The sequence below is a fragment of the Saprolegnia parasitica genome (assembly GCF_000151545.1).
Source record: "Saprolegnia parasitica CBS 223.65 unplaced genomic scaffold supercont2.31, whole genome shotgun sequence".
Classification (NCBI taxonomy): domain Eukaryota; phylum Oomycota; class Saprolegniomycetes; order Saprolegniales; family Saprolegniaceae; genus Saprolegnia; species Saprolegnia parasitica.
The window spans coordinates 184,760-209,054 of record NW_012156425.1 but is presented as its reverse complement, the minus strand read 5'-3'; the positions used below and the strand labels follow the sequence as shown (position 1 = coordinate 209,054).

Below are 24,295 nucleotides of genomic sequence, written 5' to 3'. Positions count from 1 at the left end.
GTTCTCGACACCATGGTCTCTGCTAGTACTCTTGTTGGTCTGGCGCTGGTGGCGTCGCAAGTGGCGGCCCACGGCGGCCTCTTTGACCCCAAGCCGACGTTTCTTGAGCCCAATAGCGACCCGACGCGCTTCTGCGGCACGATCGATGGTCCCACGTCGCTGCCTGGCTCGGCATACAACCAGGACCCGGGCTACAACGCCGCGCAGTTTGCTGCCAACTTCAAAACGAGCAAGTACAAGACGCTCAAGGCGTTCTTGGATGCGTGGGACACGAGCGCGCAGTGCGGCCAGTGCGGCATCACCAAGGTCGACGCAGCCAACCCGCAGCCGCTGCCGAGCATCGTCAAGTGGCGTCACGGAGACAACGAGGGCTTCACGCCGTCCCACGAGGTACGGTCTCTCGACTAATGCATTCGATTTGAGAACTCACATGGATTAGGGTCCGTGCGAGCTCTGGTGCGATGAGACGCGCGTCTACTACAACGACGACTGCGCCAAGAACATTCCGGACGGCTCGATGCCCATCGACACGTCCAAGTGCGCTGGCGCCAAGCAGCTCACGATGCTCTGGATGGCGCTCCACACGCCGCAATGGCAGGCTTACAGTACGTCGTCGCTACCTCCTTGTGGCCTCGAAAACGGATATTCGTGTCTGTAGAAAACTGTGTCGCGATTGGCAGTGCGGGTCCGAGCCCGTCGACCAGCAAACCGAGCCCGTCGACCAACAAGCCGAACCCGTCGACCAACAAGCCCGGCCCGTCCACGAAGGCCCCTACGCCCGCTCCGACGGCCGAGTACCCGACGGACAAGCCGACCACCGCGCCGACCACGAAGCCAACGACCAAGCCGTCGACCAAGCCGTCGACCAAGCCGTCGAGTAAGCCCACGGACAAGCCGTCCGGCGGCAAGGTTGCTCTCTACTACCAATGCGGCGGCACCAACTACAAGGGTGACACCCAGTGCGTCGATGGCGCTCGCTGCGTCAAGTACAACGAGTACTACTACCAGTGCCGCCCCAGCTCGGAGCCCAAGAGCGACTACGAAAGCCTCGAGTCGACGGCCACCGACGATGACGACGACGAGACGTACGACGACGACGACACGACCCGCCGCCTCCGCCGCGTCTAAGCGGCCATCTCGTCGTTTCTACATGTACATAGTACGAATGCCGTCGTAAAAAGCACGGCTAACATGGTTTGTTCTGGTAAACTTGGTGCGTCCATTCGACTTATTGATTTTCTATACTCTTGGTCATCACCAACGTCGAGGGCTAGGGTACGCTGGATTGGTGCAAAAATGGCCATGTGGCCGCGGTTGCGTCTACGATCAGGTGATTTTCAATACGAAAGACAGTCTTTTGGTACGGGTCCTGGGAGCAGCTATCGAGTCATTGCGTCGTATAGAACGTGAACATTCTAGTTAGGGGTAGGGTTTTGGGGTGTTGTGAGGGACATAACAAGGCCGCAACGACAAAGTACCGACTGCGATTGACGACGCTTCATCTTGCTCAGAGCCTCGATAAGTACAACAGGCATGCTGCAGATGGAGCAGATGATGGGTATCATTCGTGTCCACCGGACGCCACGACAGCATGTGTCGTGCTGCCAATGGACGATCTCCTGTGCGAGTTTCGCTCACCTCAGCTCCACACGCGTGTAGTACACAAATCTGTGCTACCTCTTTGATTGATGTACGCATTCACATTCAACATCAACGATCCATTCCACCTTTGTACTAAAGGTCTCACTACAGGGTAGGGGCAATATAGTACGTAAAACAAAAAGACATTTTTATAGACACAGAGCGCTGCTCCACCGACGAGTTAAACACGGCGCAGGCGCGAAGACAACCGACGGCCTGAGACCGCCGAGTTGCTCCAAAATTTGTTTTCGAGCTTGCTCTTGATGTAGCAGTAGCCGCCGTTGATCGTAAATCCGGCACAGCCACTCGTCGACGTGCACTTGCCACAGCAGTAGCTCGCCTGGCTGTTGGCGTCACCGCTGACCGGGAACCGGCTCATGTCGTTGCCGTAGTAGTCAGTATTGGCTTCGGTCGCCCCGCACGATGCACTACCGGACCGCGTCGCCGAGACTGCCGTTGCGCTCCAAAACTTGTTGGTCATCTGGCTCTTCATGTAGCAGAAGCCGCCGTTGATCGTGTAGCCAGCGCAGCCGCTCGTTGCCGAGCACTTGTCGCAGCAGTAGCTCGCTTGGCTGCTGGCGTCGCCGCTCACCGCATACCGGGTGATGTCGTTGCCGTAGTAGTCGGTGTTGGCCTCGCTTGCCCCACACGCGCCGCCGCTCGCACCGCCAATGCTCTTGGTGCCAGCGATCCCGCCGTTGTGGCTCTGGCCACCGCTGCCTGTCGAGTGCTTGAGGTAGCAGTTGTTGTAGGCCACCGTGAACGCCTTGCAGTTGCTGTCGCTCTGGCAGGATGAGCAGCACTTGTGCACTTGGTCGTCCGTGCTGCCTTGAACACCAAAGCTGTACAGGTCGTTCCCAGAGTAGTCCCAATTGGCCTTGGTTGCGCACTGGCTGCTGATCGGCGCGGGGACTGGCGCCGGGGCGGGGGCTTGGCCGATCTTAGCTGCGCCTCTCGACACAAAGTAGCCTTGGTCCCAAAGGGATTTGAAGCCGTCGGGAAAGAACTGGCCTGCGCCTGGCCCGATCATCGCATCGCTCGATTGGCCATGGCACTGCCCGTCCGACTCGCCGGGCACCTTGAGCCAGAGGAAGTAGTCAACCAGCGAGTTGCCCGTCTGGTCGGTTGGCGGCGCGCCGATGCCCGCCGACCGTGCGTTGCACCACTCGTTCTGCGGCGACCCGTTAAAGTTGCGCGACGTGTCAATGATGCAGTGAAGGCCGCCGGTCTGGCTCGAGTACGACTGGCAGGCTTGGACCATCTCGTTTGTGCTCTTGTAGTTGGAGGTATTGATCGCGATACCCGAGAGCTTGCCGAGGTTCTTGAGGGCCTGGACCGCGTTGGCCTGCGTGGACCAGCCGGCCACGTCCGCGTAGATCTGCGCGTTGGCGTTGGCTGCCAGAATGTTCTTGGCGGCGAGGAGGTTGCCGGCATATCCATTCTGCACGGCGCAGTTGTTGTTGGAGAGGAGGCCGATAGCATCCGGCTCCAAAATGTAAATGACCTTGCGGTTGCCGACCTTGGAAGCCAGCTTCTGGGCCCACGCCTTGTACTGGTCGGTATTTTGGTTGTTGCCGCCACCCGACCAGCCCGACGCGCAGTCCTTCCCGGGTAGACCGTACACGATGATGACGGGCGTGTCGTAGGGGCAAGCGGCCAGGAGCGCATCGATCGAGTCGCCGCCATTGTCGGTATACCACGTTGCGACCGAGTACTTTTTCAGCTCGTCGATCGCCGGTGCAAACTGCGCGTTGGCTTGGACCGCGGCCGTGTACGAGTAGGGCGCGATGCCCTTGCAGATGGCCGCCGCCGTGGTCGTGATGGCGGTGGCGGCCAGAGCGATCGGAAGGCTCAGCTTCATGGTCGTCGACTGGTAAATTGAAGAGTAGTGCGGTGTGTGGCGTAGCGACGAACGTAGTATCCAGCAAGCTGCCGGCCCTCGCCATCTGTGCGCCGTTAAGTTGGGTCACCGTTCCGCCTTTGCATTTGGCCTTTGGTCGGCGGCCATATCACGTGCAAGGACTCCGCAATGTGAAACGCAAAGGCCATTGGTGCAAAAGCCACCGTTTTGACCAATCACAAATAGTGTGACAGCTCGGTAGCCAATCCAAGCAGCGTTTCATTTTCAATGTGCGCCAGCCGACATCCGATGCCTCACAAGCGGGTAGAAATGTACAAGTATCTCGGGCTTCACGTGTCCTTTTACCAGTTCTCAATCGCTCGTGAAGAGCTCCTTTCTCAATAATGCTACGAGCTGCGCAAGGCGTACCAAAACGAATAGGCATTAGCCGTTGGGAGAGTTGGGAGTTTCAGTCGCACGACGTCCTCCGTCATCAACGCAGTTTGCTGATCCCGGCGGCCGCTTGCGACGTTGATGCTACTTCCGTTCGACTCACTCGTCCTATCATCCGCCTTGGAGTCGCTTTCTACAAAGACCCCTCATCGAACTTGCGACTGCCAGCGCGGCTACTCTGCGACCGCCGCCAGGGATCCAATGCACCTAGGACCCGGTACACCTACTAGCAAAACCCTTGCTACTTAGTAGGATGTGATACTCAGTGTATATTTCTGCTCTAGCTCAGGAACGTTAGCAAGCGCCGTGTGGGCAGCGGCTCGGAGAGAGACCGCGAAGCAACGCACGTGGGGTCAGCACTCTTTCTTACAATATTTTGTGCAGTTCTCAACTCGCCCGGTGTCATTGACACTAGCATCTCTACCTCGATTGACGAGAGTGCAAGGACCCATCGGCGTTCCGCTCCATCGCATGGCGTTCGAATCGGTGGTAAGTTGCCTTTGCCAACAAGTACTGTTGACGATCTCGGTTATCGGGATCCCGGGAGCCCAACGTCCCAGCAAGCCTCGCCTCTCTCCATATCTGCCAGTCATGTAGAGTCTGTCTTGCATTGAGAAGAAGAGGCTCGTTGCGCCCACCGTGTCCGAGCACTCTTTGGCACATGCCATTGGGCGGGGTGGTTGCAGCAGAAGCGATCCGACGCGGCTTCTGTGACATTGGTGCCTATCCACTGACGCCCTTACTTGCGAGCAGGAAAAGCACTCTCGTTTCGCTGAACCTGCACATCCTGGCGATGAATGGGCTTGACAATCGCGCGATTGTTTCCGTCAAGTTCGTATTTCCGGCACAACAGATTGCCCGACTAGGTTCGATTTTTAAAGCATGGCTAAAACACTTCAAGTTGCGTTGACAGCAAGCTGGTAAATGATCTCAGAGACGCAGTCGCGCTCGTACGGCTGAATGCACAAGGGTTCGCACTCGGTCGTTGCTATCAAGCGAGAGATCCATCCACAGGGTAGCATTATAGGGACCAAATCACGTGTGAGAGCGAACATGACGTTAATCTGGTTGCAAGCGTGGCCTAGAGCAATGCGAATCCATCTCTGAAAGCCCAGGCTTCAAGCGAATTGACCATACGAAACGGTGCAGCTCGCCGCCGCTCATGTACGAGAAACGAGAAAAAGGCGCGAATTATAGGAGCAACTAGGCGTGCAACTTGGCGTCCACGTCGAGCACCAAGTCGTTCCAATCAACGTGGTAGAGCCATACAAGACCGTAGACAGCACAAATCGAGAACCCGACGCAGACGCCGAGCCAGAGACCGACGATACCGAGGCCACACGACACGGCGAGAACATGTCCGAGCGGCACGCCCACGACCAAGAACGCGACCAAGTTGATCCAAATCCCCTTGTCGGGTTTGCCTACGACAATAAGAACTGATGTTTCCCTGACGCGATCACGGCCCGACGTACCGCTGCCACGAAAAACGCCCTGGATCGTCGCCCAAATCCCAATCGGAACTTGAAAGGGCGCCGTGATCCAAAAGAGGTCCTTGGCAACCCTAACCACCGAACATAGTAGTACATCCGTGACGTGGCACGTGGAAACGACATACGCGTAGATGGCCGGGTCTCGCGTGTAGCTCGTCGTATAGTGCGGGCCCAGCGCACACATGGCAAGCATCGTCAGAAGCGCCCACGTGATCGCAAGCCCGACGGTTTGCCACGCCGCAATCTTGGCGCGGCACGGAAGGTTGCCCCAAGGGCGTTGCCGACGCGAATCGACCTAGGACGAAGCGGTGAGAGTTATGGACATGCATGCAAGACACGTACGCGGCCATGCCAATGCCAAGGTAGACCATCGAGAAGAGCGTGCGGAAGCCCATGTAAATGTTGTTGGCACTCATGGCCACGTTGGCGTTCGGGAGGCCGCCGGCGAGGAATGACGTGAGCGCGACTGCGACAAACTCAAACACAAACATGCCCCAGCCGTTGAGACTACAATTTTGAGTTGAGACATCGATACATAGCCGACACGTTGACCTGAGTGAAATAAAGTACGGAAGCCGGTGCAGCACCTCGGTCATCTCCCAGCGCTCACGGAATGGAACGTGCGGTAGCTTGCGCACCTACAGTAAGAATAAGCGGTGGGCATGCAAGCCCAGGAAACGCACCGCAGGAACAAGCGCGAGCGCTGCGGTTGCAAACACCAAGGCAAAGGAGACAGCCGAGCCCATGTAGCCCTACCGATGCGTGCGTGGTGAGAAGGACGGGAGCGCAAGACCATGTGCGTACCAACGACGTGTGGTACATGAGGCCATAGGACGTCGCAGCGTTGACAACGTTGGCGACTCCGATGGCAAGGACGATCGGTAGCACAATGTTTTGGCCCTGGAGCACACGCTTGAGGATCTCGTACGCGAAGCTCCACGGCAGCTCGAGGATCATCCAGCGCGTGAGTGTCTGTGCCACCTTGGCAATCTATTTGAAACAGTTTCAAGTTGATACATCGCTACACACACAGCACGGACCTCGGGCGACTGGCCCATCCACTCGAGAAAGGTGCTGGCAAAACAGAGCAAGAGCGCGACAGGGACAAACACACCGAGCGCGCACACGCACGCGGTCTGGAGCACGTAGCCAATGTCGTCCTTCATGCCCTTTCCGTAGGCTTGGGCGCAGAGCGCGTCCATGGCCGTGCAGACGCCAAAGACGAGGCCATAGGCAAAGACCGTGTAGTAGAGGTTGCTCAGGCCGCCGGCCGCAAGGTACACTTGGGTCTCGTCGGCGGCGGTCGCTACACAGTGCATGAGATGCGTACAGCGAGCACATACGAGCGATGTACAGAGATGGCCGAGAAGCATGCCATTGAGCGTGTTGGGTACAAACTCGAGAAAGTGCACGACGACCTAGAGCAGGCCCATGCATGAGGCAGGTCGTGGGCATGGCGCGTACGAGCGGGATGCCAAGGGCGAAGACGTGACGCAGCTCGTCCTTGGAGATGGGCGCGGGCGAGAGCAGCGGGTTGAACTCGCTGTCGTCGTCCTCGTAGAGCTCGATGGACGCGCGGGCATCCCGGAGCGTCTTCATGCTACAATCGTCGCCCCAAATGCAAAGTCGCCGCAATCTTTTGCCTGATTGGGCAAAATGGGATTTGCACCCACGCACCAATCAGCAACGATCGCCGCGCCGATTGGCCATAAAGCGTTAGTAATGTATCCAATGACGTGCATGTCTTTGGGGCGCGGCCGCGGATTGGCCGGCTCGATCGTACACCATTTTACTTGTCGGAAATAGTATATGTATCGATCCATTGCATTCGGCACGGCGTTGTTAAATGCGGCATATGGGCCCTGCCCCGTCGGAGACGTCGTGATCGGCCGCGATCATCTCAAGCTACCACCGTCCTGAGACTACTTGACGTGGATCAGCAAAGTTGCTTATCCACCGCCAGGTTGACTACCGGTACGTTAAACTCGAATGGTTTGGCTCCGGCATGTTTGCTGCGACTGCTACGATGCAGCGTGGTGTGTGCGAACCAACTCAATCAAGCACTCGTCAACCACCATTATGGAGCTTGCGCAACCGACCGCCAAAAGCGCCTGTTCCAAGGATCATCCGGTAGCTGCCTATCAACTGGCAGCTGCACACATGGCCACAAGTAGGCTCCTTCAAACAGCACTTGCTGTTCCCCGCTTCCCACAAGATGCTCGAATGAGAACGAGGTAGTTGAATGTGGGCCGACGAGATTCAGCCGTCATCTTCATCTATCACTGGGTCCAGCCCAACGTGACCGATTCCGAACATCCATAGGGCTTGGCTCTTGCATGCTGACGGCTAACACCGACATCCTTGCAGACCATGTCTCGAGGGCACGCTTTGCACATTGGAAAGTTGTCGTCAACTCCAAAGCTCCTCGCAGCTTCCGCACCCACATCGTCTCTTCGCGCCACGTCACGACTTTATTTTGTGGCATATGCCACATCTAATTGCGAACCGAAATAGTGTACCACCTAAATTAGCGTGTATATGTACACTGCAACGGTGCTTGAAGCGTGTTTTTGTATCAACCGCGAAGCAATGGACGCCGCCACGGACTCGGATGCGATGCTCGAGGCGTACGAAGCGACGCTGTACGCCGGCAAGTCGGCCGACGAGGTCGACGCCATCAAGACGCGCAAGAAGCACGCAACGACAATCGCGGTCTGCCAAGCGATGCTGCTCCAGGAGACTTGGCTCCAGGACCCGTCCATCTCGGAGCGCGAGATCTACCTCTGCTACGCGACCGCGCTCGAGGGCCTGCACCGGCGCTACGAAGCCATCGAGGTGCTATCCAATGCAATCGACATGTACTTTGCACACGACCCGTCGCTGCTGCTTGCGCTCGGTCGACTGCAATTCAAGGCCGGCCACTACGACGACGCGCTGCAGCTGTGCGTGGCCGTGACCGAAATATTTGCCAACGACCCAGCGGCTTGCGACGTCGACACGGCCGCGGACGCCTACCACCTCGCAGGCTGGGTCAAGATCCACGGTGACGACCACACGCGCGCCTACAAGCTCTGGAGCGACGGCAGCCAAGCGATCCCGTCGTGCCCCGTCCTTGCGCGCCAGCACCGAAAGCGCCAGTGCTGGGACGATGCGGCGGTGCACGAAGAGCTTCTGCCTGGCCTCGTCGGCGACGGCGCGCTGCCGCCATTTGCAGTGCAAGGGTTTGAAGCGGCGCCGACGCCTGCCCACGCCATCTTTGACGCCAATGCGCAAGCCGGTCAGCTCGTGTTTCGCTCGCAGTCGCCGCTCTTGACGCGCAGCGAGTGCGACCACGTGCTTGCGCTCGTGCATGCGCACCATGAGACGATCCTCGGTGGCGTCTGGGGCACCGTGCGGCACTCGAGCGTCAAGACGACAGACGTGGCCGTCGAAGACATACCGGCGCTGCGCCCGTGGCTCCGCACGCTGCTCGCAACGCGCGTGTATCCGTTCTTATCGACGTGCTTTCCGATGTTGGCCGATGGGTCGAGCATGGTCGACCCGATGACGCAATCGAGTCGGTGCCGCGTGCACGATGCGTTCATCGTCCGCTACGACGCCGAGCGGGATGGGTCGCTGAGTCTCCCCGAGCACAACGACACGAGTGTCACGAGCGTCGTCATTACGCTCAACGACACCTTTGTCGGCGGCGGCACGTGGTTCGAAGCGCTCGACCAGGTGGTGGACGCTGGCGTTGGCCACGCGGTCGCCTTTGCCGGCCCGCTCCGGCACGCAGGGTACGCGATCTCGAAAGGCACGCGCATGATCCTCGTGCTCTTTCTCTACGTAAATGACTTTGCGTACGGGACGTACCTGGACAACTACGCCGAGAACGCACCGCGCAGCACGCAGACGACGCCGTCCGGCGACGCGCCTGGAGGCTTTGTCGTCTATAATCAAACCGTCGAGCTCGTGAATACGCTTAACCAAGGCACCACCATGGACCTCAGCGCCTAGAGCACACTACCTACTTGCGCGTTCCAATAGACTTGTTGTGCATACATATTGCATCCTTGGTCCACACGTCCCATCTCCAAAGGAGGAGTTTCTATTTCGTAGGTACACTGGCCAAAGTACTACCATGTACTACGTACTACGGACGACCGATCCACCTCCATGTGCAGCTGTGTATCGACGGCGCCATCTCCATCCTGGAGGAGAACCACTTGCATGACGATGATGATGATGAATGTGATGTCTCTCAACGATAATGCATCGAGAGCTTGCAAGCCATCTTGCCCGTGTCGCTATCACCCCGATTGACGGCCACATTGTTCGGTCGCTATTCGGTTGCATTGATTTCGCACTTGGATGTCTGGCCACCGAGAGACGTTTGGGGCATTTCGCCGGCGCGATGGCTGTGGCGCGCCCCGCGCTTGGCTCGACGAGGCAGAAGGAGCCCTTCGGCATAGGCCATGCACGTTGACAAACTCGATTCCGTCGTCGTCGCGTGCCCATGTTCAGTCAACTTGGCTCCATTGACCTTCCATTACTCACCACGCGTTCTAAAAGAACCCCACGCGGGGCTGTCGCTTCGAAGTTCGCTGGGTTGCGATACAAATGCCAAGTGACACTCGAAGGTAGACTTCGAGGTCCATAGGCACGCCATATTAGCTGCATGTTGGTCGATGAAAGTTCATTTGGTGTTTGTATCGGCGCCTCGTTAATATGGGACCGGCAATGGAAGTTTTATTTCGACTTTTGCCTCAGACCACCGGATTCGCATGAGCTCCTCGAGCGACGACGAGCGGCCGCCGCCGCCGTACCAAGCGCCCTCGCTGCCGCCACCGCCGTCTGCATTCGCCGGCAGCCTCCCGCCGCTGCGTATGATGGACCCGAACAATGGCGACGACGCGGCCAAGCTGCCAGCCTCGATCACAACGGGCACGAGCTTGCTCGCGAGCCTCGTCAAGGCCAAGGCCATGAGCGAAGGCTCCGAGTCGAGCGACGACGACGATGACGATGATGCGAGCCACGGCGAGAGCCAGCCGCCGTCCGACGACGAGATGCGCGACGACGAAGATGAGCTCGAGCAACTCCTCTTGCAACAGGAAGCCTCGGCGCGCGCCGACCCGTCGCGGGCCCACGACAAGGTACTACATACCTTGTAGCAATGTGAGCTGGCCAAGGGTGATGCTTATGATGCATGCGTGCAGGACAAGGCGGCGTCGACGATCTGTGAGGTGTGTCATGAAGACACGCTGAACGCGAAGCGGGCGCTCGTGTGCGCGCAGTGCCACGTTCGGTTCCACACAACATGCTTTCGGCAAAAGTACGCCAAGCTCATTACGACCAACCACGCGAAGAAGTGGTTCTGCCCCGACTGCGAGCCGATCAAGAAGATGACGTCGATGCCCAAGGCGGCTCGGAAAAGGTACTTTATCCATTTTGATCATTGCCTAAACATGTGTGTGTTTAGTGCCAAGGGCACCAACGCTCGTCCCAAGGGCGCAACGACGCCGACAAAAGCACCGTCGCCTGCGGCCGCGACGACCCATGACGCCAAGTACGCGCGGCTCGTCGATGTGGCGCTCAAGGCGGGTAAAAAGTTCAACGCAATGCTCATCGAGAAGAGCGAAGAGATGCTGCACATGGCCCAGAGCCTCAAAGGCGACGTCGAGGGCCATTTTGCGACCACGGCCCACGACGACGAAGCAACACCGTCGGCAGTGTTGCTGCGCAAAGTCCTCGCCGGCCTCTCGACGCTCGAGTCAGCGCTGTACACGGTGCAGTACCAATCGGTGCAAACCGAAGTCGACTTTATCAAGGACGTCAAGTTTCCGCCCAACCTCGAGATGAAAACGCTCGAGAAGGAAGCCAAGGAGGCCGCGAAGGCCAAGCTCAAGGTCAAGACGGGCGGCGGCGCGTCCCGGCTCTACTCGTCGGCGCAGATCGCAAAGCTCGAAGAGTGGTACAGCAAGTCGTCGCGGCCCGAGTCGAGCGAGATCCAGGCCATGTACCGCATCATCAACGCGCCCCAGTACGCGGATGCGGAGCTGCAGCCCGAAGGCATCGCGGTCAAGCAAATCCGCATCTGGTTTGACAACCGCCGCGCCAAGGAGCGACTCGACTACATGCGCCTCAAGATGAAGGACGAAGACACGTCGAATCTGGACAACGAAGACATCAAGAAGCTTCGGGCGGCGTACATTGACGAAGCCAAGGAAGTGCTCGAAGCGCGCGTCGCCAAGATGCGCGAGACGAGCGCGGGCGCGATGGAGATTGTCGAAGAGGCCGAGCAGCTCGCCCTCGAGCCGTCAACGTCCGCCACGTCCCCGGTACATTTTCATTGTTTTCATGTTTTCATTGTTTTTCAATTTTCTTCCACTAGGCGGCCGAGCACGAAGCCGCGCCGGAAGTGACGAAGCGCAAGGCGCCCGCGCCCGCTACCAAGTCCAAGCAGCGTCTTCGCATGGACCACGTCGCGTCCGTGCGCAAGGCGTGCCGGCTCGCGCGCGAACAAGGCTTGAGGTCTACTCGACGAATGGCACGCGTCATGTCTCATCGTATTGTTTTGGGTAGTGAGGAAGAGGTCAAGGAGATCCGTGCCAAAGCCATGCAAGCCGCGCGCGACCGGCTCTTTTACAATGGCAAGGCGCTCGGGTCACACCCGCTGACAAAGGACGAGGTCACGGACCTCAAGTTTAAGCTGCTCAAGCTCGTCGAAGAAGACGCGCCGGCCGAAGCGTGCATTGACATTCTCGAACTGCTCCTGGTACGTACCACTTGAGACAGTCGTATGCACACACTACTATTGTCTTCTAGTCGGTGGACATTCCAGCGCAAGTGCTCGTCGATACGCGCCTCGACCGCCAGCTCAAGCTCGTGGCCAAGTCGCATCAAGAAAACAAGGAGCTCGTCAAGCTCGCGACCAAGCTCTCGGATACGATCCAAGCCGTGATTGCGGCGGCCGACGACCCGAATGCGATGCCGGCTTCGGTACATTGAAAAAACCTGGTTTTGAATCTGAATCTGAAGCTGAATCGTATAGGTTGAAACGACACTGTCGGAGATGAAGGACGCCGCACCGACCAAGATTGTCCGGGCCAAATTCAACGTGGCGCAGCTCCGTCTTCTCGAGAAGGCTTACAATCTCAACGACGCGCCCGATAAGGACCAGCTACTAAAGCTGCGCATGAAGATGAACAAGGTCTCGGGCGAGTCGTCGTCCGACTACAAGCAGCTGCGCTGTTGGTTTTACAAGCGCAAGGCGGCGGGGCATGCACCCAATGCGCTCGCCGAGGCGCTCGCCGCCGGCGACGTCAAGCCCATGGACGAAGACGACAGCGAGGTAGTTCCTCTTAATGCCTGTACCCACGCCCACCAATGAACGTCAACTGTTTAGGGCGACGAGCTGCCAATGGACGACGAGAAGCCGCCAGCTCCCGCGAGCACGGCCCGCAAGAGCAAGGTTCAGGGCCGCATCTTTAGCGACAAGCAGCTGCAGGTCCTCCATGCCGCCTACGACGCATCGCCGCGCCCCGAAGCCAGTGTCTTTGACGAGCTCCAAGACCAAATGAACATTCTCAGCGAGGACGAGACGTCGGCGATCACAAAGCGGCAGCTCAAAAACTGGTTTTCGAACCGCCGGGCAAAGGACCAAAAGGGCAAGGGTGCGCAAATTGATGAGGAGAGATCAGTGCATCATGTCTACCTTAGATATGCTGGCGGTCATGGACGATGACAGCGTCAAGACGGAAATGACGCCCGCCAAGCGCACGACAGACCTCGCGCACATGCTTCTCAACCCATATGAGGAAGACGACGCGATGACGCAGGTACTTGCCGGCATGATGAGGAGGCGTGGTTGACACAATCCGTAGGACTCGGACGACGAGGGCAAAGACCACGTCAACGAGCCGATGACCGAGGCCGCGTCACCGAAGCGCAAGCGCTCGATCGACGAGACGTCGCCGTCCAAGAAGCCGAAACAAGAAGCGTAGAGATATTAAAATTGGAACGAGTCTGTTGTGTAGGAATGCGAAAATATGGACTATGCGACATGTCGCAAGCGACGTGGATTCGAAGGGTCCCCAAGCTTTTTTCTCAGTTGACTGAGAAAAGTGCACGCAGGGTCGCAAGCCCTAGCCCTTGATACTTGCCTTGATACTTCGGAAGGATCGACAGGCCTGTTGGTTCGTTGGTTGCCTCTGCGGAGAATCGCTTGAGCATAGAGCTACTGCGCACGGGACTTGTCGAGAGCGTACTACTTTAGTTAGTCGTTTGTCTGGCTTTAGCTAGTCGTTGGGACCGAGGACGCGTGGCACGTCCTCGAAGCTTCCATCGAAGCCAAAGAGGGCTTCCAAAACGCACCTGGTATGCATCGCATATGATTGGCTAAAATAAAAGCGATCGCGCCTTTGATTGGCGCTTCTTTATACGCGGGACCGGACGTCAACTAAAATGGACGCTTCTGATTCGCGGATCCATAGCTATTTTCGGCGAATCGCACGGTCCGGAGCCAAAATTCGAACATGTCGCCAAGATTTCAAGAGACCACGAAGAGCACGATGGCCTGCGCAGCCAGCAGTCCCCGCCAGCTCGAGCTCGTCGGGAGCCCGCGCAAGCCAGCCAAGAAGAAGCTGCTGCGCGGCCATGCGCTCAGCAACGCCAAGTACGACTACGTCGAAGATGCGCTCGAGACGCTCTCGGCCTCGACGGTCACAACGAGCGACGGCGACTGGAGCTCGGGCAATCGCACGTTGGGCAACACGGGCAGCTTTGCGCTGCAGATGCCATTACCCACGACGTCGCCAAAGGTGTTGCACCAGCGCCAGTTTCTGCACTGGGCCGAGCCCCATGCGCTACCAACGCGAGAGCCAAGCGCCATGACGCCCGACTGCAAGGTGCTCTTGGACCACCTGAAAGCGGTTCGAGCACGACCTAGCACCGCTGCGCCATTGAAAGTCACCGTGTTTGATGCGACTGAGGCCAACCGCTGGACCGAGGCACAGACCGACTTGGCGGCACGATTGCATACCGAGATGATCCCGCTCGTGCCAGCGCCGAGCCCGACGTCGTACAAGGGCCACGTCGCCAAGCACAAGCGCGTCGAAGAGCTCATGGGCTGCCCCAAGACGGTTGCGCCATGGCGCCGCGATGCAGCGACGTCGGCATGACGATGATGCTCGTCGTCCTTGCTGTTGGTGCGTCTCTCTGATCGTAGCTGTGGTGTGTATTTATGGCCATGAAATGAATGGATCATTGTTTTGACGTCGCTGCGCGGCATGCTTCTTCCGCTGTCGTTTAGCAAAGGGCTATTGATTCATATATATCTAAAGTGCTAGGATCCTAGATTACTCGATGACGGCGCCTTCGTCGGCCGCCATCTTGGCCGCGAGCTTCGCCTTGAGACTCGTCTCCCAGTCGGCGGTCGCAATCGTCACGCTGAGGTACACGACGCCGGCGGCCCACGCGAAAAAGTAGATCCACAGCGCGGCCTGCGAGATGGTCGACATGTACGTGCCTTGGACGACAAGGATCGAAAAGCCAATCATGAAGCCGTAGAGCAGAAGCGTCTGGAACGGAATGAAGAAAATATCGCCCCACGAGTTCTCGCAGCACACGACGTGGTAGTCGGGGCGTGCGTCCGGCGCGCGGTAATCTTTGGTCGGCGCGACCTTTTGGTCGCTCTTGCCGGCCTTGGCTTTCTCCGATGGGTTGGTGGCCTCGGGCTGGATCTCGACCTTGACATCCGCAATGGCTTCCGATGGCTTGGCCACCTCGGGCTCGATCTCGACCTTGACGTCGGTGGCGACGTCGGTGGCGGCTTGGGTTGCCATGCTGCTTGTGCTGGAGGTTGACGAAATTCGAAATGAGAGGCAAAATGGCGGCGGGTGTTTTTCGAAGGCTATTTTTAGCCCGTAAAAATAGATGCGACCGCCATCTTGGAGAAGAGGAGCTGGCAACGACTGCGGTTGGCCACCGACGAGGGTGTAGGAAGCTGTAGGACGCAAGCATGGTGGCGTCAAGCTCGAGCTGTAGTAAGCTCGAGTACCGCTATGTGGCTAGCCAGCTTGAGGTGCGCCATGCCACTGTCCATGTGCCATGTGCTCTTCTGACAGGAATGCGCCCGATTTGCTCTTCACGATGCGAGCAACCAAAGGCCTTTGGCCCATGGCGTCGATTCGACGCGTTGGATCGAGGTGGTGGTCTTGGCTTGGCGGTCTATGGCCTGTAGGACTCTCGGATCATGCTGCGCGTACAGCCATCCAACGTCGCATTTGGTGGCCATCTCGATGACAGCTGTGGTGACCTTGGTACGATTCGCATGCGCAAGCCATGATTGCCATCGTGGTCGACGAGGAAGCGGTCTGTCACGCGCGTGCGACGCGCGGCCTGTCCAGGTCCTGCGTACGCACTAGCTTACACGACGCGCGCCCGTGCGAGATGCCATGGTCGTGGCTGCTGGCCTCGATGCGTCACTGCAGCCAAGATAGCTTTGCGAGGACGTACACACAGCAGGCGGAGGAATAAAGTAGAGATGTATTCGAGCGAGCTTCTTACGCGTCGGCCTTTTCCGGCAGCGACTTCTTGACCGCCGACACGTTGAGGAAGAAGGTGGCCATGATGAGCGCGAGGAGGAAGATGCCAAAGAACATCCAGAGCGCCGCGTTCGAATTTTGCGTCTGCACGACCGCATGCAAGAGGAGGCTAAAGTAGCAAGCGACGACCGCGTAGAAGAAGACGAGGAGGCACGGGATCAAGACGAGGTCGCGCGCCGACATGCCGAGGAAGACGGGCTTGTAGGCAGCAGGCGCAGGGCTCGCGGCCTTCTGCTTGGCGTCGACGATGGCCGCGTAGTCGGTCGTCATCGGGGTCATCGGCGGCGCAGACATGCTACTACTCTGTTCGACGGGCGCAAATCCAAAAGTGCTACCTTGTGTACATCTAGGCTCGGGCGATGTGGAATGGGCACTAATTAGGACTGGACCGAAATGCCTCATTCCGCATTTTAATACATGTATACCTACCCATTGTATTCGCAATAAAACCAATTTATTGTATAGCAAGGCTGGCCGCCGTAAGTAACAAGTGTTCCTGGGATGTGGCGTGGATCTGGCAGGTGTCTGGGAACCAACGGAGCAGCACACTGGACGAAAGCGTCCATCGTGGTGTTGATCCCCTCGGCAAAAGAGCTACGACACTCACGGGATGGAAAAGAAAGGCTGTACTGGATAATTGGGTTCAATGTACCGGGTTGGGCTTGCCAACAGCGGCCAAGACTCTGTTTTGACATTCTGTTTGACAAAATGCGCGCTTGGATAAAAGTGTCGGATATTGATCTTTATTTATCAAATATGTCTCGTGTAGACTTGGCATGACGTGATCAAAAGACAGTGTAGAGAAATGTATATTCTATTTATAGATTCTGACAAATGTGGCGCGAAAACAACCGTAGGTGGCGCAAGGCTGCTTTGGCCACACGAGAAGATGGGAAAAAAGGCTAGAATCCACTGGTAGCCCAAGCCCGACGACCACTATATGCAGACTGTACCATCGCACCTCGCACATCGGCGGCATGCATGGCACCTTCTGTTGTCCGTCCCCTTGCACAATGTTGGTGCCAAGGTCCATTATGCATTTGGAGTCGTTCTCTGGTTGTTTGATCCTTCAACAATAAAAACCGACGCGGCTAAACTTATATATCGTACTCCTTGGCGCCATGATTCCTCGGATACAAGGCGGGGGCCGCGCCGACTCGCTGCGCAAGATCGATACGTTCGTGTCGAGCCTACCACCCCGCGTCGACATGCACACGGAGCTCGGCGTCGACATCCTCCTCAACGTCTTCTCTGGTTTTGAAGTGTCCGGGCCGTACGCGCCATTTCCCAGTGACCGCGAGTACGAAGCCCTCCAGCTCGCACAGGTGCACGCTGCCCTCTCGGAGCCTTCGAAAGCCTCGTGGTACACGAAAATGGCACGGCTCGATGCCGCGTTGATTGAAAAGCCCGCACACTTGAGCAACAAGGTATTACAAATACGCTGTCCTATTACCATCGCTGAGTCGGTCGCCGTAGCGCGACAGTCTGCACGCAGTGTACGGTCGTGGTGTGCGGTCACGAAAACAGTCGGTACGGCGACAAGGCACGCAGCGCAACCTCCTCACGACGATGGGGGGCTCGTCCAAGATGGATCTCAAGGCGCTTGCGGCCGCCGAAGTACAAACCCGGCTCACCGAGCTCTTTGATCTCAGCGCCGGCGCGAGCAACGCGGTGCTGGACCGGCACAAGTGCCACGTCATGAGTATCTGCATCGCCAAGCAAATGGGCGCCACATCGCAGCGCAAGAGCCGCACGAAAGCGTCGATGGCGTGGACGCCCGAGGCCGTCGAAAACCTTCTGTTTGCCGTATGTTCCAGTATTATGAAAATAGTATAGACACCGTGTCGTTAGGGCGACGACACGATCGATGCGCGGCGGTTCTGCGACCGGTTCCTGCAGGTATCGACATGTATGCAAACGTAGGATCCACACACTTCTGATGTAGGCAACCGAGACGGTGACCGCCTTCAGCACCAACCACGACCACATTGCATTCATCGACACCATTTACACGGACGTGGCGTCCGAGATCGAGACAGCATCGCTGCTTGAAAAGACGGTGGTGCCCCTCACTGCGTCAAGTCCTAGCCCCAAGCACCACGAGCCCAAGCGCGCGGTGCTATTACTCAAAGGTGGTCCTGTCAAGCCACGTGGCATCGGGAAAGCGTCGCCCCGCAAAGCCGCCCACGTTGTTCAAGAGATTCTGGCGCCAACGACAAAGGCGACAATGACGGCACGACAACCAACGTCACGACCGGTGGCCGACAAGCTCGAGGACGAGCGCCCTGCGTCTCTGGTTCTACAGGACCGCCTCGAGGCCCTCCAAGAGAACCGACGAAGCATTTTTCAAGCCAATGCAACAAAACACGCACCGGTGCGACTCATGTCCAAGGTCAAGCCCCATCCACCGACCCTCGACGACGACGACGTCGATCTTCAAGAGTGCAAAGTCATGACGTTTTCGTTTGGGAAACTCAAATTAGGGCATAACTCATAAGACCAATTTGATGAGTACGAGGGCCACGATCGCGCGCCAGTGGAAACCCTTCCGCACATCGTTTTTACGAGGCCCAGTGGCACGGCACGCGTGCCATGTCCAAGGTCCAAAGCGGTCGTTGAGAGACCCACGCATTCCTAGTCTCAAGAAGACCTTTCTTCTTCTTCTTGCGTTGATAGAAACCAGAACAGAGCAATACTGTTTTTTCGCTCATCACAAGGCTAGCGGAACGGTGCAGGAACCTCTCCAACGACCCCTACCACCCCCGAAACCAAGGCGCCCAAGCTCCGGAAACAACCTGCCTGCATGAACTCCTCCTTCCACCCACCTCTTATCCTCTATTCGCCGCCCGCCCACCCCGCTATCGTCCGTCGACCCCTACCCCTGTCCAGGAAGGATCGGGGAGCAGTATCGACGCGGTACAAGGAGGAAGAAATCGGGTGTATCCCGAAGGTGTAGGGCTATCTTCGTGAACGATGGTTCGAGTGTGTGGCTCCTTATTGCATTCAACTTTTCGCTTTTGATGAGACTGCATCCCGTACTCCCAATGGCTCGGTATGGCCACCCCCACCGCGTGCAGACGTCGATCCATGCAAGTGTCAGGCAACTTGGTCAACGGTGACAGCTCTTGCAGCAGCCACCTTTGTTGGCGGTCACGCAGCACGACTGTGTTCTGGACCGACCTCCGTACCGGTGGTCCATCTTGACGACGTCGGAAACCACACTCAACTAATATTACTGTTTGCATCATCTCAACGGCTTACTGCGAGTTGACACCGGTCGGGTGCGACGGAATGTACTTGACTTCGGTAAACATTTGGTCGGCGATCGCGCAGAGGCGCTCGTCCTTCTTCTTGTGCGTGCGGATCGCGCGCAGCTCGAGCAGGATCTTGTCGCTGGCGTACTCGGCGAAGAGCGACGCGAGCGCCTGCTCGTGGGCGGCCGTCGGCGTCTTCTCGTTGAGGGCCGTCGTCGCGCGCGAGATGGTCGCCGTCATCGCAAACAGCTGGATCGCCGCATCGGCGACGCGCTTCATCTGGAGCTGCTCGTGGATGATGTTCTTGCCGTGCTTACGGAGGAGCGTCTCGACAATGTCACCAAACTCGGCCGTGCGCGCCTGGAGGAGCTCACCCGACGCCTTCAAGTTGGGGTGCACGCCGTCCAGCGGCGTCTTCTTGAGGTTGAGCTTCTTTTGGACACGGTCCGAGATCTCGGACGCGATTGCGGCCGGGTCCTGGAACGGGTTCTTAAAGAGGTTGCCGACCACCGAGAGGCGCTCGCCGGCCGTCTTGACACCCGAGAGCGCAATGAGCATGCGCAGAATCTCGTTCGTGCCCTCGAAGATCGAGAGAATGCGCGCGTCGCGCATGTAGCGCTCAAACGGCCAGTCCTTCATGAAGCCCGTGCCGCCCATGACCTGGATGGCCTCGTTGATGCCGTTGAAGGCGGCCTCCGAGCCGTACACCTTGCACATGGCGGCTTCAATCTCGCAGAACGGATCGCCGCGGTCAATCATGCCCGTCGTCATGTACGCCATGCTCTCGATCGCATACGTCTGCAGCGCGAGGTTGCCAAACTTCTCCTTGATCAAGCCAAACGACGAGAGCGTCGAGCCAAACTGCTTGCGCGTCGTCGCGTGCTCGGCCGCCATGTTGATGACACGGCGGAGGTTGCCCCCCGACGCGGCGCCAATGCCAAAGCGACCATTGTTGAGGATGTTCATGGCCACCTTGAAGCCGTGCCCGACGCCCGCGAGGCCGCCCGTCTTGCCGTCGGGCCCGCCGCCAAGCACGTTCTCCACCGGGATCTTGACATTGTCGAAGAAGACCTGGCACGTGTTAGAGCCGCGGATGCCGAGCTTGTCCTCGGGCGGGCCGCTCGTGACGCCGCCAAACGCGCGCTCGACGATGAACGCCGTGACCTTGTCCTTGCCGTCGACGTTGGTCTGCGCAAACACCGTCATGACCTCGGCCCAGCCGCCGTTCGAGATCCAAATCTTGCCGCCGTTCAAGATGAAGTGCGACTTGTCTTCCGAGAGCACCGCGCGCGTCTGGATCGACTGTGCGTCCGAGCCCGAGCTCGGCTCGGTCAGGACAAACGCGGCCATTTGCTCGCCGGTCGCGAGCTTGGGGAGGTACTTTTCCTTCTGCGCGTCGTTGCCGTTGAGCAAAATGCCCTTGAGACCAATCGACTGGTGCGCCATGAGCGTGACGGCGATCGAGCCGTCAATGAGCTCTTCGCACACACGCGCGTAGCCCGTGTTGCTCAGGCCAAGGCCGTTGAGCTCTTCCGGAATCTGGAGGCCAAAGAGGCCGAGCTCCTTGAGGTTGTCCATCGTCTCGGCCGGGATCGTCTTGGTCTCGTCAATCTTGCGGCCATCGATCGTCTCGAACGTCTTGATGACCGGGTCGACCAGCATCTGGAGCGTCGCGACCTCGTCTTCCGAGAGCTTGGGGTACGGGAACGCGAGCTTGGCGTTGTTGACGCCGAGGAAGAGCCCGCGCGTGTAGCTCACGCCCTGCGCGGCCTCGTCCGCGCTCTTGAGCTTGGGCGTCTCCTTCGAGGCGAAGGCGCGGGTCGCGCGGGGCGCCAGGCGGCGCGTCAAGCGGGCAGCAGCAAGGACCATCGGGCTGGCAGCGATCGAATCTCGAAATGAGCGTCAGTGAAATCCAAAACTTCAACGCCCCATGGATTCCTCGCGCTGTGATTGGCTCTTTGTTATCCGGATCCGGAATACCGCGTCGGGATTGGCCAATCCGCACCGCACGTTGAACGGGCGGTCGCCATCGGTGTTGATGCAACAAGTTGACTTGACACCACGGACGATGAACCGATCCTAAGCTTACCCAAAGCTGCAGTCCATGCATAGCTAATAACTATACGATGGTTCTTAGTCTACATAAATAAGACTCTGATTCAAAGATAAACTAAAAATATATTGATCTTCAAGCTCATGGAGCGACCATTCGTCGGCTACAGCGCCCCAAGAAGCGCCAGTGGCACCCGCTGCCAGCCAAGTCAGGAATGGGTTGAGAGAATTCTACGCGTGGTCATTGTAGTAGGGCCAACGCGAGCGACTAGGGGCAATGTTGGAGGAACGAAGGCGAGCGACGATCGGTTCGGTCGGTCGATCGTCAACTTGGTGCGTGACGCGATCCGGTGCAGCGGTCCGTAGCAGCTGGTGGCGCCAACTGCAACAACTGGTCCCACGCTCCCGAGTGCAGCACGGGCGCTTCAAGTGCTAAAACACGCCAGCAAGAGGCAAGGCTCTTCGTAGTACCTGCTACAAGAACGCCATGAGCTCCCGCCTTTCCTTCGATAGCCAGCGCCTGGGTACTAGCCGCATACGAGCTGCTAAGCGTGGAATTGCATCAAAGTGTCCTGAAGCACAGACCATGCAGTGAGATGCGCGTACTTCAAGGTGCCCGCTCATGCTGCCAGCTCATCGTGTCCTGCCAGAAGCTTACCCATCGTTACTGACAGGTCATGGCCGACCCCATGCCCATGGCTTGGCAGCTACGAGGCGCCGTGCTTGCCATGGTTGCCAGGTCGTGGTGTGTTGCGTTAAGTTCTGCCATTGCGTCTTGCCGGGCGAGCTGTAAGTTGATTCGTTGCAAAGTCAAGATCTCGAATCGACCTTGAAACGGCGCAGTGTTCAAACGGCAGCCATGGGCGGTGGCATCTCGACGAACGGCGACCTCGGGCAGATGATCGCTTGCACGATGCTCATCGGCGAAGCCATGTTCCAGGGCCTCGACCCGCGCTACATCCGCTTCCCAGGTAGACATTGACCATGCCAGCAGAAGAGTATGGTCATGCGTGTCCTAGACATGTACCGCCTGTATGACTTTCACGTGGGCAAGAAGCGGTACCGGACCGCCAAGCCCCAAGGTAGTACAGTAGTACCATGGCGCATCGCCGAATGGCTCATGCCATGCAGGTGCCACCATCATGCTCATTGGCAGCGACGGCGTCGCGCGCGTTGTGGAGAAGAAGGCCGACGACGCCGACGCAGCGCCCGCGATCGACGCCGAACCCGCAATCGACGAAAACGACGCTGACAAGTACCTCGTCGTGAACGTCGCCGACGACCGCGTGGTGCTGGACCGCGCGGCGCTCTTCACGCCCAACGCCGACGGCTGGACGCCACTGCATGCGAGCTGCCATACACTCAACACGGTCGACGCGGGCAAGGCGATCTTGAAGGCGATGCTCGAGATGGACCGAGACCAGACCATGAGTGTGCTTGGTACCAAGACAACGCGCGGCCCCGGGTCCTTCTCGGCTGGCTTTACACCGCTGCACATTGCCTGTACCTCCTTTCGTCGACAGGCGTGTGCAATCATATTGTCTCTAGGCGCCTATGGCATTGAAGCCCTCGCCCTCAAACTCATCAAGGCCAAGTCGAATGTCAACACGACCAACTCGGTCGCGTGGAATCCACTGCACGAAGCGTGCCATCGCGGATTTGTTTCGATCGCCAAGGAGCTCTTGCGGGCGGGTCGCACCCCATGGACATGGCCGTCATTAGACTCATGTCCATGGCTGCGTAGGGGCCGATCCGACCGCGGTCTGTCCCGAGTTTGCACTTTGCCCGTTTGCGGGACAGACGCCCCTCGGCGAAGCGGCGCGGCAAGGCCACGTCGACGTCGTCAAGGTTCTCATTTGGATGATATATCCAAGAGAGCGCCGAGGCGATAGCATATTCTTATTTTGTTATTTTGTAGTTGCTCCTTGACCACGGCGTCGACAAGAATGCAGTCAACGCGCTGCACTGGACGGCGTTGCACGAAGCGGCTTATCACAACCGCAGCGAGATCGTGCGCGTACGTCCTCTGTCCTAGCTTGTCGTTGGTGTTTTCTACGTTTCGAGAACTAGACACTGGTGGTGCACGGCGCCGACGTGCTCGTCAAGACGGCGCGCGGCGCGATCGCGTCCCAGCTCACCATCTCGATGGAGATCAAGACGATGCTCGACGACGTCGGCGAGGCCCAAGCGGCGAGTCCAAAAAAGCCACCCGCATCCACTCTGCAAAGTACGTCGTCGCCGCCCAAGGAGAAGACATGCGTGCCGGTCGTACCGCTCTCGCGCAAGGAAGAGTTTGCACTCCTGGGGGACCTCCCGGCACTCCAGCGACTGAGCCTGCCCCCGACACGGACCGCCGCCCAGATGCCACCCCGATCGCCGAGCCGGACAATCCGGGCGTCAAGCCCAAGAAGAAGAAGAAAAGCTCCAAAGCACACAAGAAGCCGAGTGACGACGAGGAGGTGCCGATTGAATTCCGGTGCGCGATCACAAAAAAGCTGCTCCACGACCCCCTCAAGTCGCCGTACGGCCACGTCTTTGAGCGCAAGGTAGACTCTCGTTGTAAGTTTGCTTTGCAAGTCGTCAATTTGGATGGAATTAGGTGGTCGAAAAGTGGTTTACCAACTATGGCAGCCGGTGCCCCGTGACGGGCGAGCCGCTCGGACTTGGCCAACTCGTGCCGGACGAGGCGCTCAAGACGGAGATTGCGGCCTGGCTCGCGCCCGATAGCCCGAAACACCACCAGAATGCAACGGAATCCGCCAAGCTCGACGATGCCAAGGCGGTCGAGGCGACTCACGAAGAGGCCAAGCATGACGAGGACTTGTATGATTTTTAACGACAATGGCATTGCTCGTCGTACTCGACTCGTGCGTTGCGCTGGGTGCAGAGCGCCACGGAAAAACCTCTGCTCGCCATCACCAACTCGAGTCGGCAGAGATGGAATGCTTGTCTGCTGTTAGAAAGGCAACTTTAAAACGG

At 58.2% G+C, this 24,295-nt stretch overlaps 11 protein-coding genes across 11 annotated transcripts; 6 read left to right on the top strand and 5 right to left on the bottom strand.

Moving 5' to 3' along the window:
* On the top strand, positions 1–1,207 carry SPRG_07825 (hypothetical protein). The gene is made up of 3 exons (XM_012346817.1): positions 1–390; positions 440–605; positions 659–1,207. Exons 1-3 carry the CDS (start codon positions 13–15, stop codon positions 1,126–1,128), a joined length of 1,014 nt encoding a protein of 337 aa, XP_012202207.1. The 5' UTR covers positions 1–12; the 3' UTR covers positions 1,129–1,207.
* Positions 1,208–1,822: 615 nt separating this feature from the next.
* On the bottom strand, positions 1,823–3,502 carry SPRG_07824 (hypothetical protein; the record flags this gene model as incomplete). The annotated part of the gene is made up of 1 exon (XM_012346816.1): positions 1,823–3,502. The coding sequence occupies one exon, from the start codon at positions 3,500–3,502 to the stop codon at positions 1,823–1,825; it is 1,680 nt and encodes a 559-aa protein (XP_012202206.1).
* A 1,579-nt stretch (positions 3,503–5,081) lies between these two features.
* On the bottom strand, positions 5,082–7,067 carry SPRG_07823 (hypothetical protein). Its single transcript, XM_012346815.1, has 10 exons — positions 6,892–7,067; positions 6,782–6,845; positions 6,468–6,733; positions 6,232–6,417; positions 6,111–6,179; positions 5,980–6,065; positions 5,770–5,934; positions 5,553–5,722; positions 5,410–5,498; positions 5,082–5,358 (listed from the first exon to the last, which is right to left on the bottom strand). The coding sequence occupies exons 1-8, from the start codon at positions 7,024–7,026 to the stop codon at positions 5,623–5,625; spliced, it is 1,071 nt and encodes a 356-aa protein (XP_012202205.1). The 5' UTR covers positions 7,027–7,067; the 3' UTR covers positions 5,082–5,358; positions 5,410–5,498; positions 5,553–5,622.
* A 905-nt stretch (positions 7,068–7,972) lies between these two features.
* SPRG_07822 (hypothetical protein) lies at positions 7,973–9,479 on the top strand. The gene has a single exon (XM_012346814.1). The coding sequence runs from the start codon at positions 8,017–8,019 to the stop codon at positions 9,421–9,423; it is 1,407 nt and encodes a 468-aa protein (XP_012202204.1). The 5' UTR covers positions 7,973–8,016; the 3' UTR covers positions 9,424–9,479.
* A 691-nt stretch (positions 9,480–10,170) lies between these two features.
* On the top strand, positions 10,171–13,450 carry SPRG_07821 (hypothetical protein). Its single transcript, XM_012346813.1, has 10 exons — positions 10,171–10,559; positions 10,623–10,840; positions 10,886–11,744; positions 11,798–11,937; positions 11,989–12,181; positions 12,232–12,405; positions 12,458–12,757; positions 12,812–13,079; positions 13,126–13,244; positions 13,290–13,450. Exons 1-10 carry the CDS (start codon positions 10,191–10,193, stop codon positions 13,407–13,409), a joined length of 2,760 nt encoding a protein of 919 aa, XP_012202203.1. The 5' UTR covers positions 10,171–10,190; the 3' UTR covers positions 13,410–13,450.
* Positions 13,451–13,939: 489 nt separating this feature from the next.
* Positions 13,940–14,685, top strand: SPRG_07820 (hypothetical protein; the record flags this gene model as incomplete). The annotated part of the gene is made up of 1 exon (XM_012346812.1): positions 13,940–14,685. A coding segment is annotated over one exon (646 nt), but the record flags the coding sequence as incomplete, so codon positions are not given.
* On the bottom strand, positions 14,648–15,335 carry SPRG_07819 (hypothetical protein). The gene has a single exon (XM_012346811.1). The coding sequence runs from the start codon at positions 15,246–15,248 to the stop codon at positions 14,763–14,765; it is 486 nt and encodes a 161-aa protein (XP_012202201.1). The 5' UTR covers positions 15,249–15,335; the 3' UTR covers positions 14,648–14,762.
* A 594-nt stretch (positions 15,336–15,929) lies between these two features.
* SPRG_07818 (hypothetical protein) lies at positions 15,930–16,334 on the bottom strand. The gene has a single exon (XM_012346810.1). The coding sequence runs from the start codon at positions 16,302–16,304 to the stop codon at positions 15,969–15,971; it is 336 nt and encodes a 111-aa protein (XP_012202200.1). The 5' UTR covers positions 16,305–16,334; the 3' UTR covers positions 15,930–15,968.
* A 797-nt stretch (positions 16,335–17,131) lies between these two features.
* SPRG_07817 (hypothetical protein) lies at positions 17,132–18,507 on the top strand (the record flags this gene model as incomplete). The annotated part of the gene is made up of 4 exons (XM_012346809.1): positions 17,132–17,437; positions 17,487–17,816; positions 17,862–17,909; positions 17,956–18,507. 4 exons carry the CDS (start codon positions 17,132–17,134, stop codon positions 18,505–18,507), a joined length of 1,236 nt encoding a protein of 411 aa, XP_012202199.1.
* Positions 18,508–19,214: 707 nt separating this feature from the next.
* SPRG_07816 (hypothetical protein) lies at positions 19,215–21,155 on the bottom strand. Its single transcript, XM_012346808.1, has one exon. The coding sequence runs from the start codon at positions 21,131–21,133 to the stop codon at positions 19,268–19,270; it is 1,866 nt and encodes a 621-aa protein (XP_012202198.1). The 5' UTR covers positions 21,134–21,155; the 3' UTR covers positions 19,215–19,267.
* A 1,020-nt stretch (positions 21,156–22,175) lies between these two features.
* On the top strand, positions 22,176–24,152 carry SPRG_07815 (hypothetical protein; the record flags this gene model as incomplete). Its single annotated transcript, XM_012346807.1, has 9 exons — positions 22,176–22,287; positions 22,336–22,398; positions 22,448–22,819; positions 22,865–23,008; positions 23,061–23,164; positions 23,235–23,333; positions 23,387–23,584; positions 23,650–23,862; positions 23,916–24,152. The coding sequence occupies 9 exons, from the start codon at positions 22,176–22,178 to the stop codon at positions 24,150–24,152; spliced, it is 1,542 nt and encodes a 513-aa protein (XP_012202197.1).
* Positions 24,153–24,295: the final 143 nt, after the last annotated feature.

What these genes read in the sequence shown, in the direction of transcription:
- SPRG_07818 (XM_012346810.1), bottom strand. Translation starts at nt 16,304, where the DNA reads ATGTCTGCGCCGCCGATGACCCCGATGACGACCGACTACGCGGCCATC.
- SPRG_07822 (XM_012346814.1), top strand. Translation starts at nt 8,017, where the DNA reads ATGGACGCCGCCACGGACTCGGATGCGATGCTCGAGGCGTACGAAGCG.
- SPRG_07821 (XM_012346813.1), top strand. Translation starts at nt 10,191, where the DNA reads ATGAGCTCCTCGAGCGACGACGAGCGGCCGCCGCCGCCGTACCAAGCG. An exon ending in CCCAAGGCGGCTCGGAAAAG is followed by an intron (nt 10,841 to 10,885) that starts GTACTTTATCCA and finishes GTGTGTGTTTAG; the next exon opens with TGCCAAGGGCACCAACGCTC. An exon ending in AAGACGACGCGATGACGCAG is followed by an intron (nt 13,245 to 13,289) that starts GTACTTGCCGGC and finishes CACAATCCGTAG; the next exon opens with GACTCGGACGACGAGGGCAA.
- SPRG_07825 (XM_012346817.1), top strand. Translation starts at nt 13, where the DNA reads ATGGTCTCTGCTAGTACTCTTGTTGGTCTGGCGCTGGTGGCGTCGCAA. An exon ending in GCTTCACGCCGTCCCACGAG is followed by an intron (nt 391 to 439) that starts GTACGGTCTCTC and finishes CACATGGATTAG; the next exon opens with GGTCCGTGCGAGCTCTGGTG. An exon ending in GCCGCAATGGCAGGCTTACA is followed by an intron (nt 606 to 658) that starts GTACGTCGTCGC and finishes TCGTGTCTGTAG; the next exon opens with AAAACTGTGTCGCGATTGGC.
- SPRG_07823 (XM_012346815.1), bottom strand. Translation starts at nt 7,026, where the DNA reads ATGAAGACGCTCCGGGATGCCCGCGCGTCCATCGAGCTCTACGAGGAC. An exon ending in TCGCCCTTGGCATCCCGCTC is followed by an intron (nt 6,846 to 6,891) that starts GTACGCGCCATG and finishes GGCCTGCTCTAG; the next exon opens with GTCGTCGTGCACTTTCTCGA. An exon ending in CGCTCGCGCTTGTTCCTGCG is followed by an intron (nt 6,066 to 6,110) that starts GTGCGTTTCCTG and finishes TTCTTACTGTAG; the next exon opens with GTGCGCAAGCTACCGCACGT.
- SPRG_07819 (XM_012346811.1), bottom strand. Translation starts at nt 15,248, where the DNA reads ATGGCAACCCAAGCCGCCACCGACGTCGCCACCGACGTCAAGGTCGAG.
- SPRG_07816 (XM_012346808.1), bottom strand. Translation starts at nt 21,133, where the DNA reads ATGGTCCTTGCTGCTGCCCGCTTGACGCGCCGCCTGGCGCCCCGCGCG.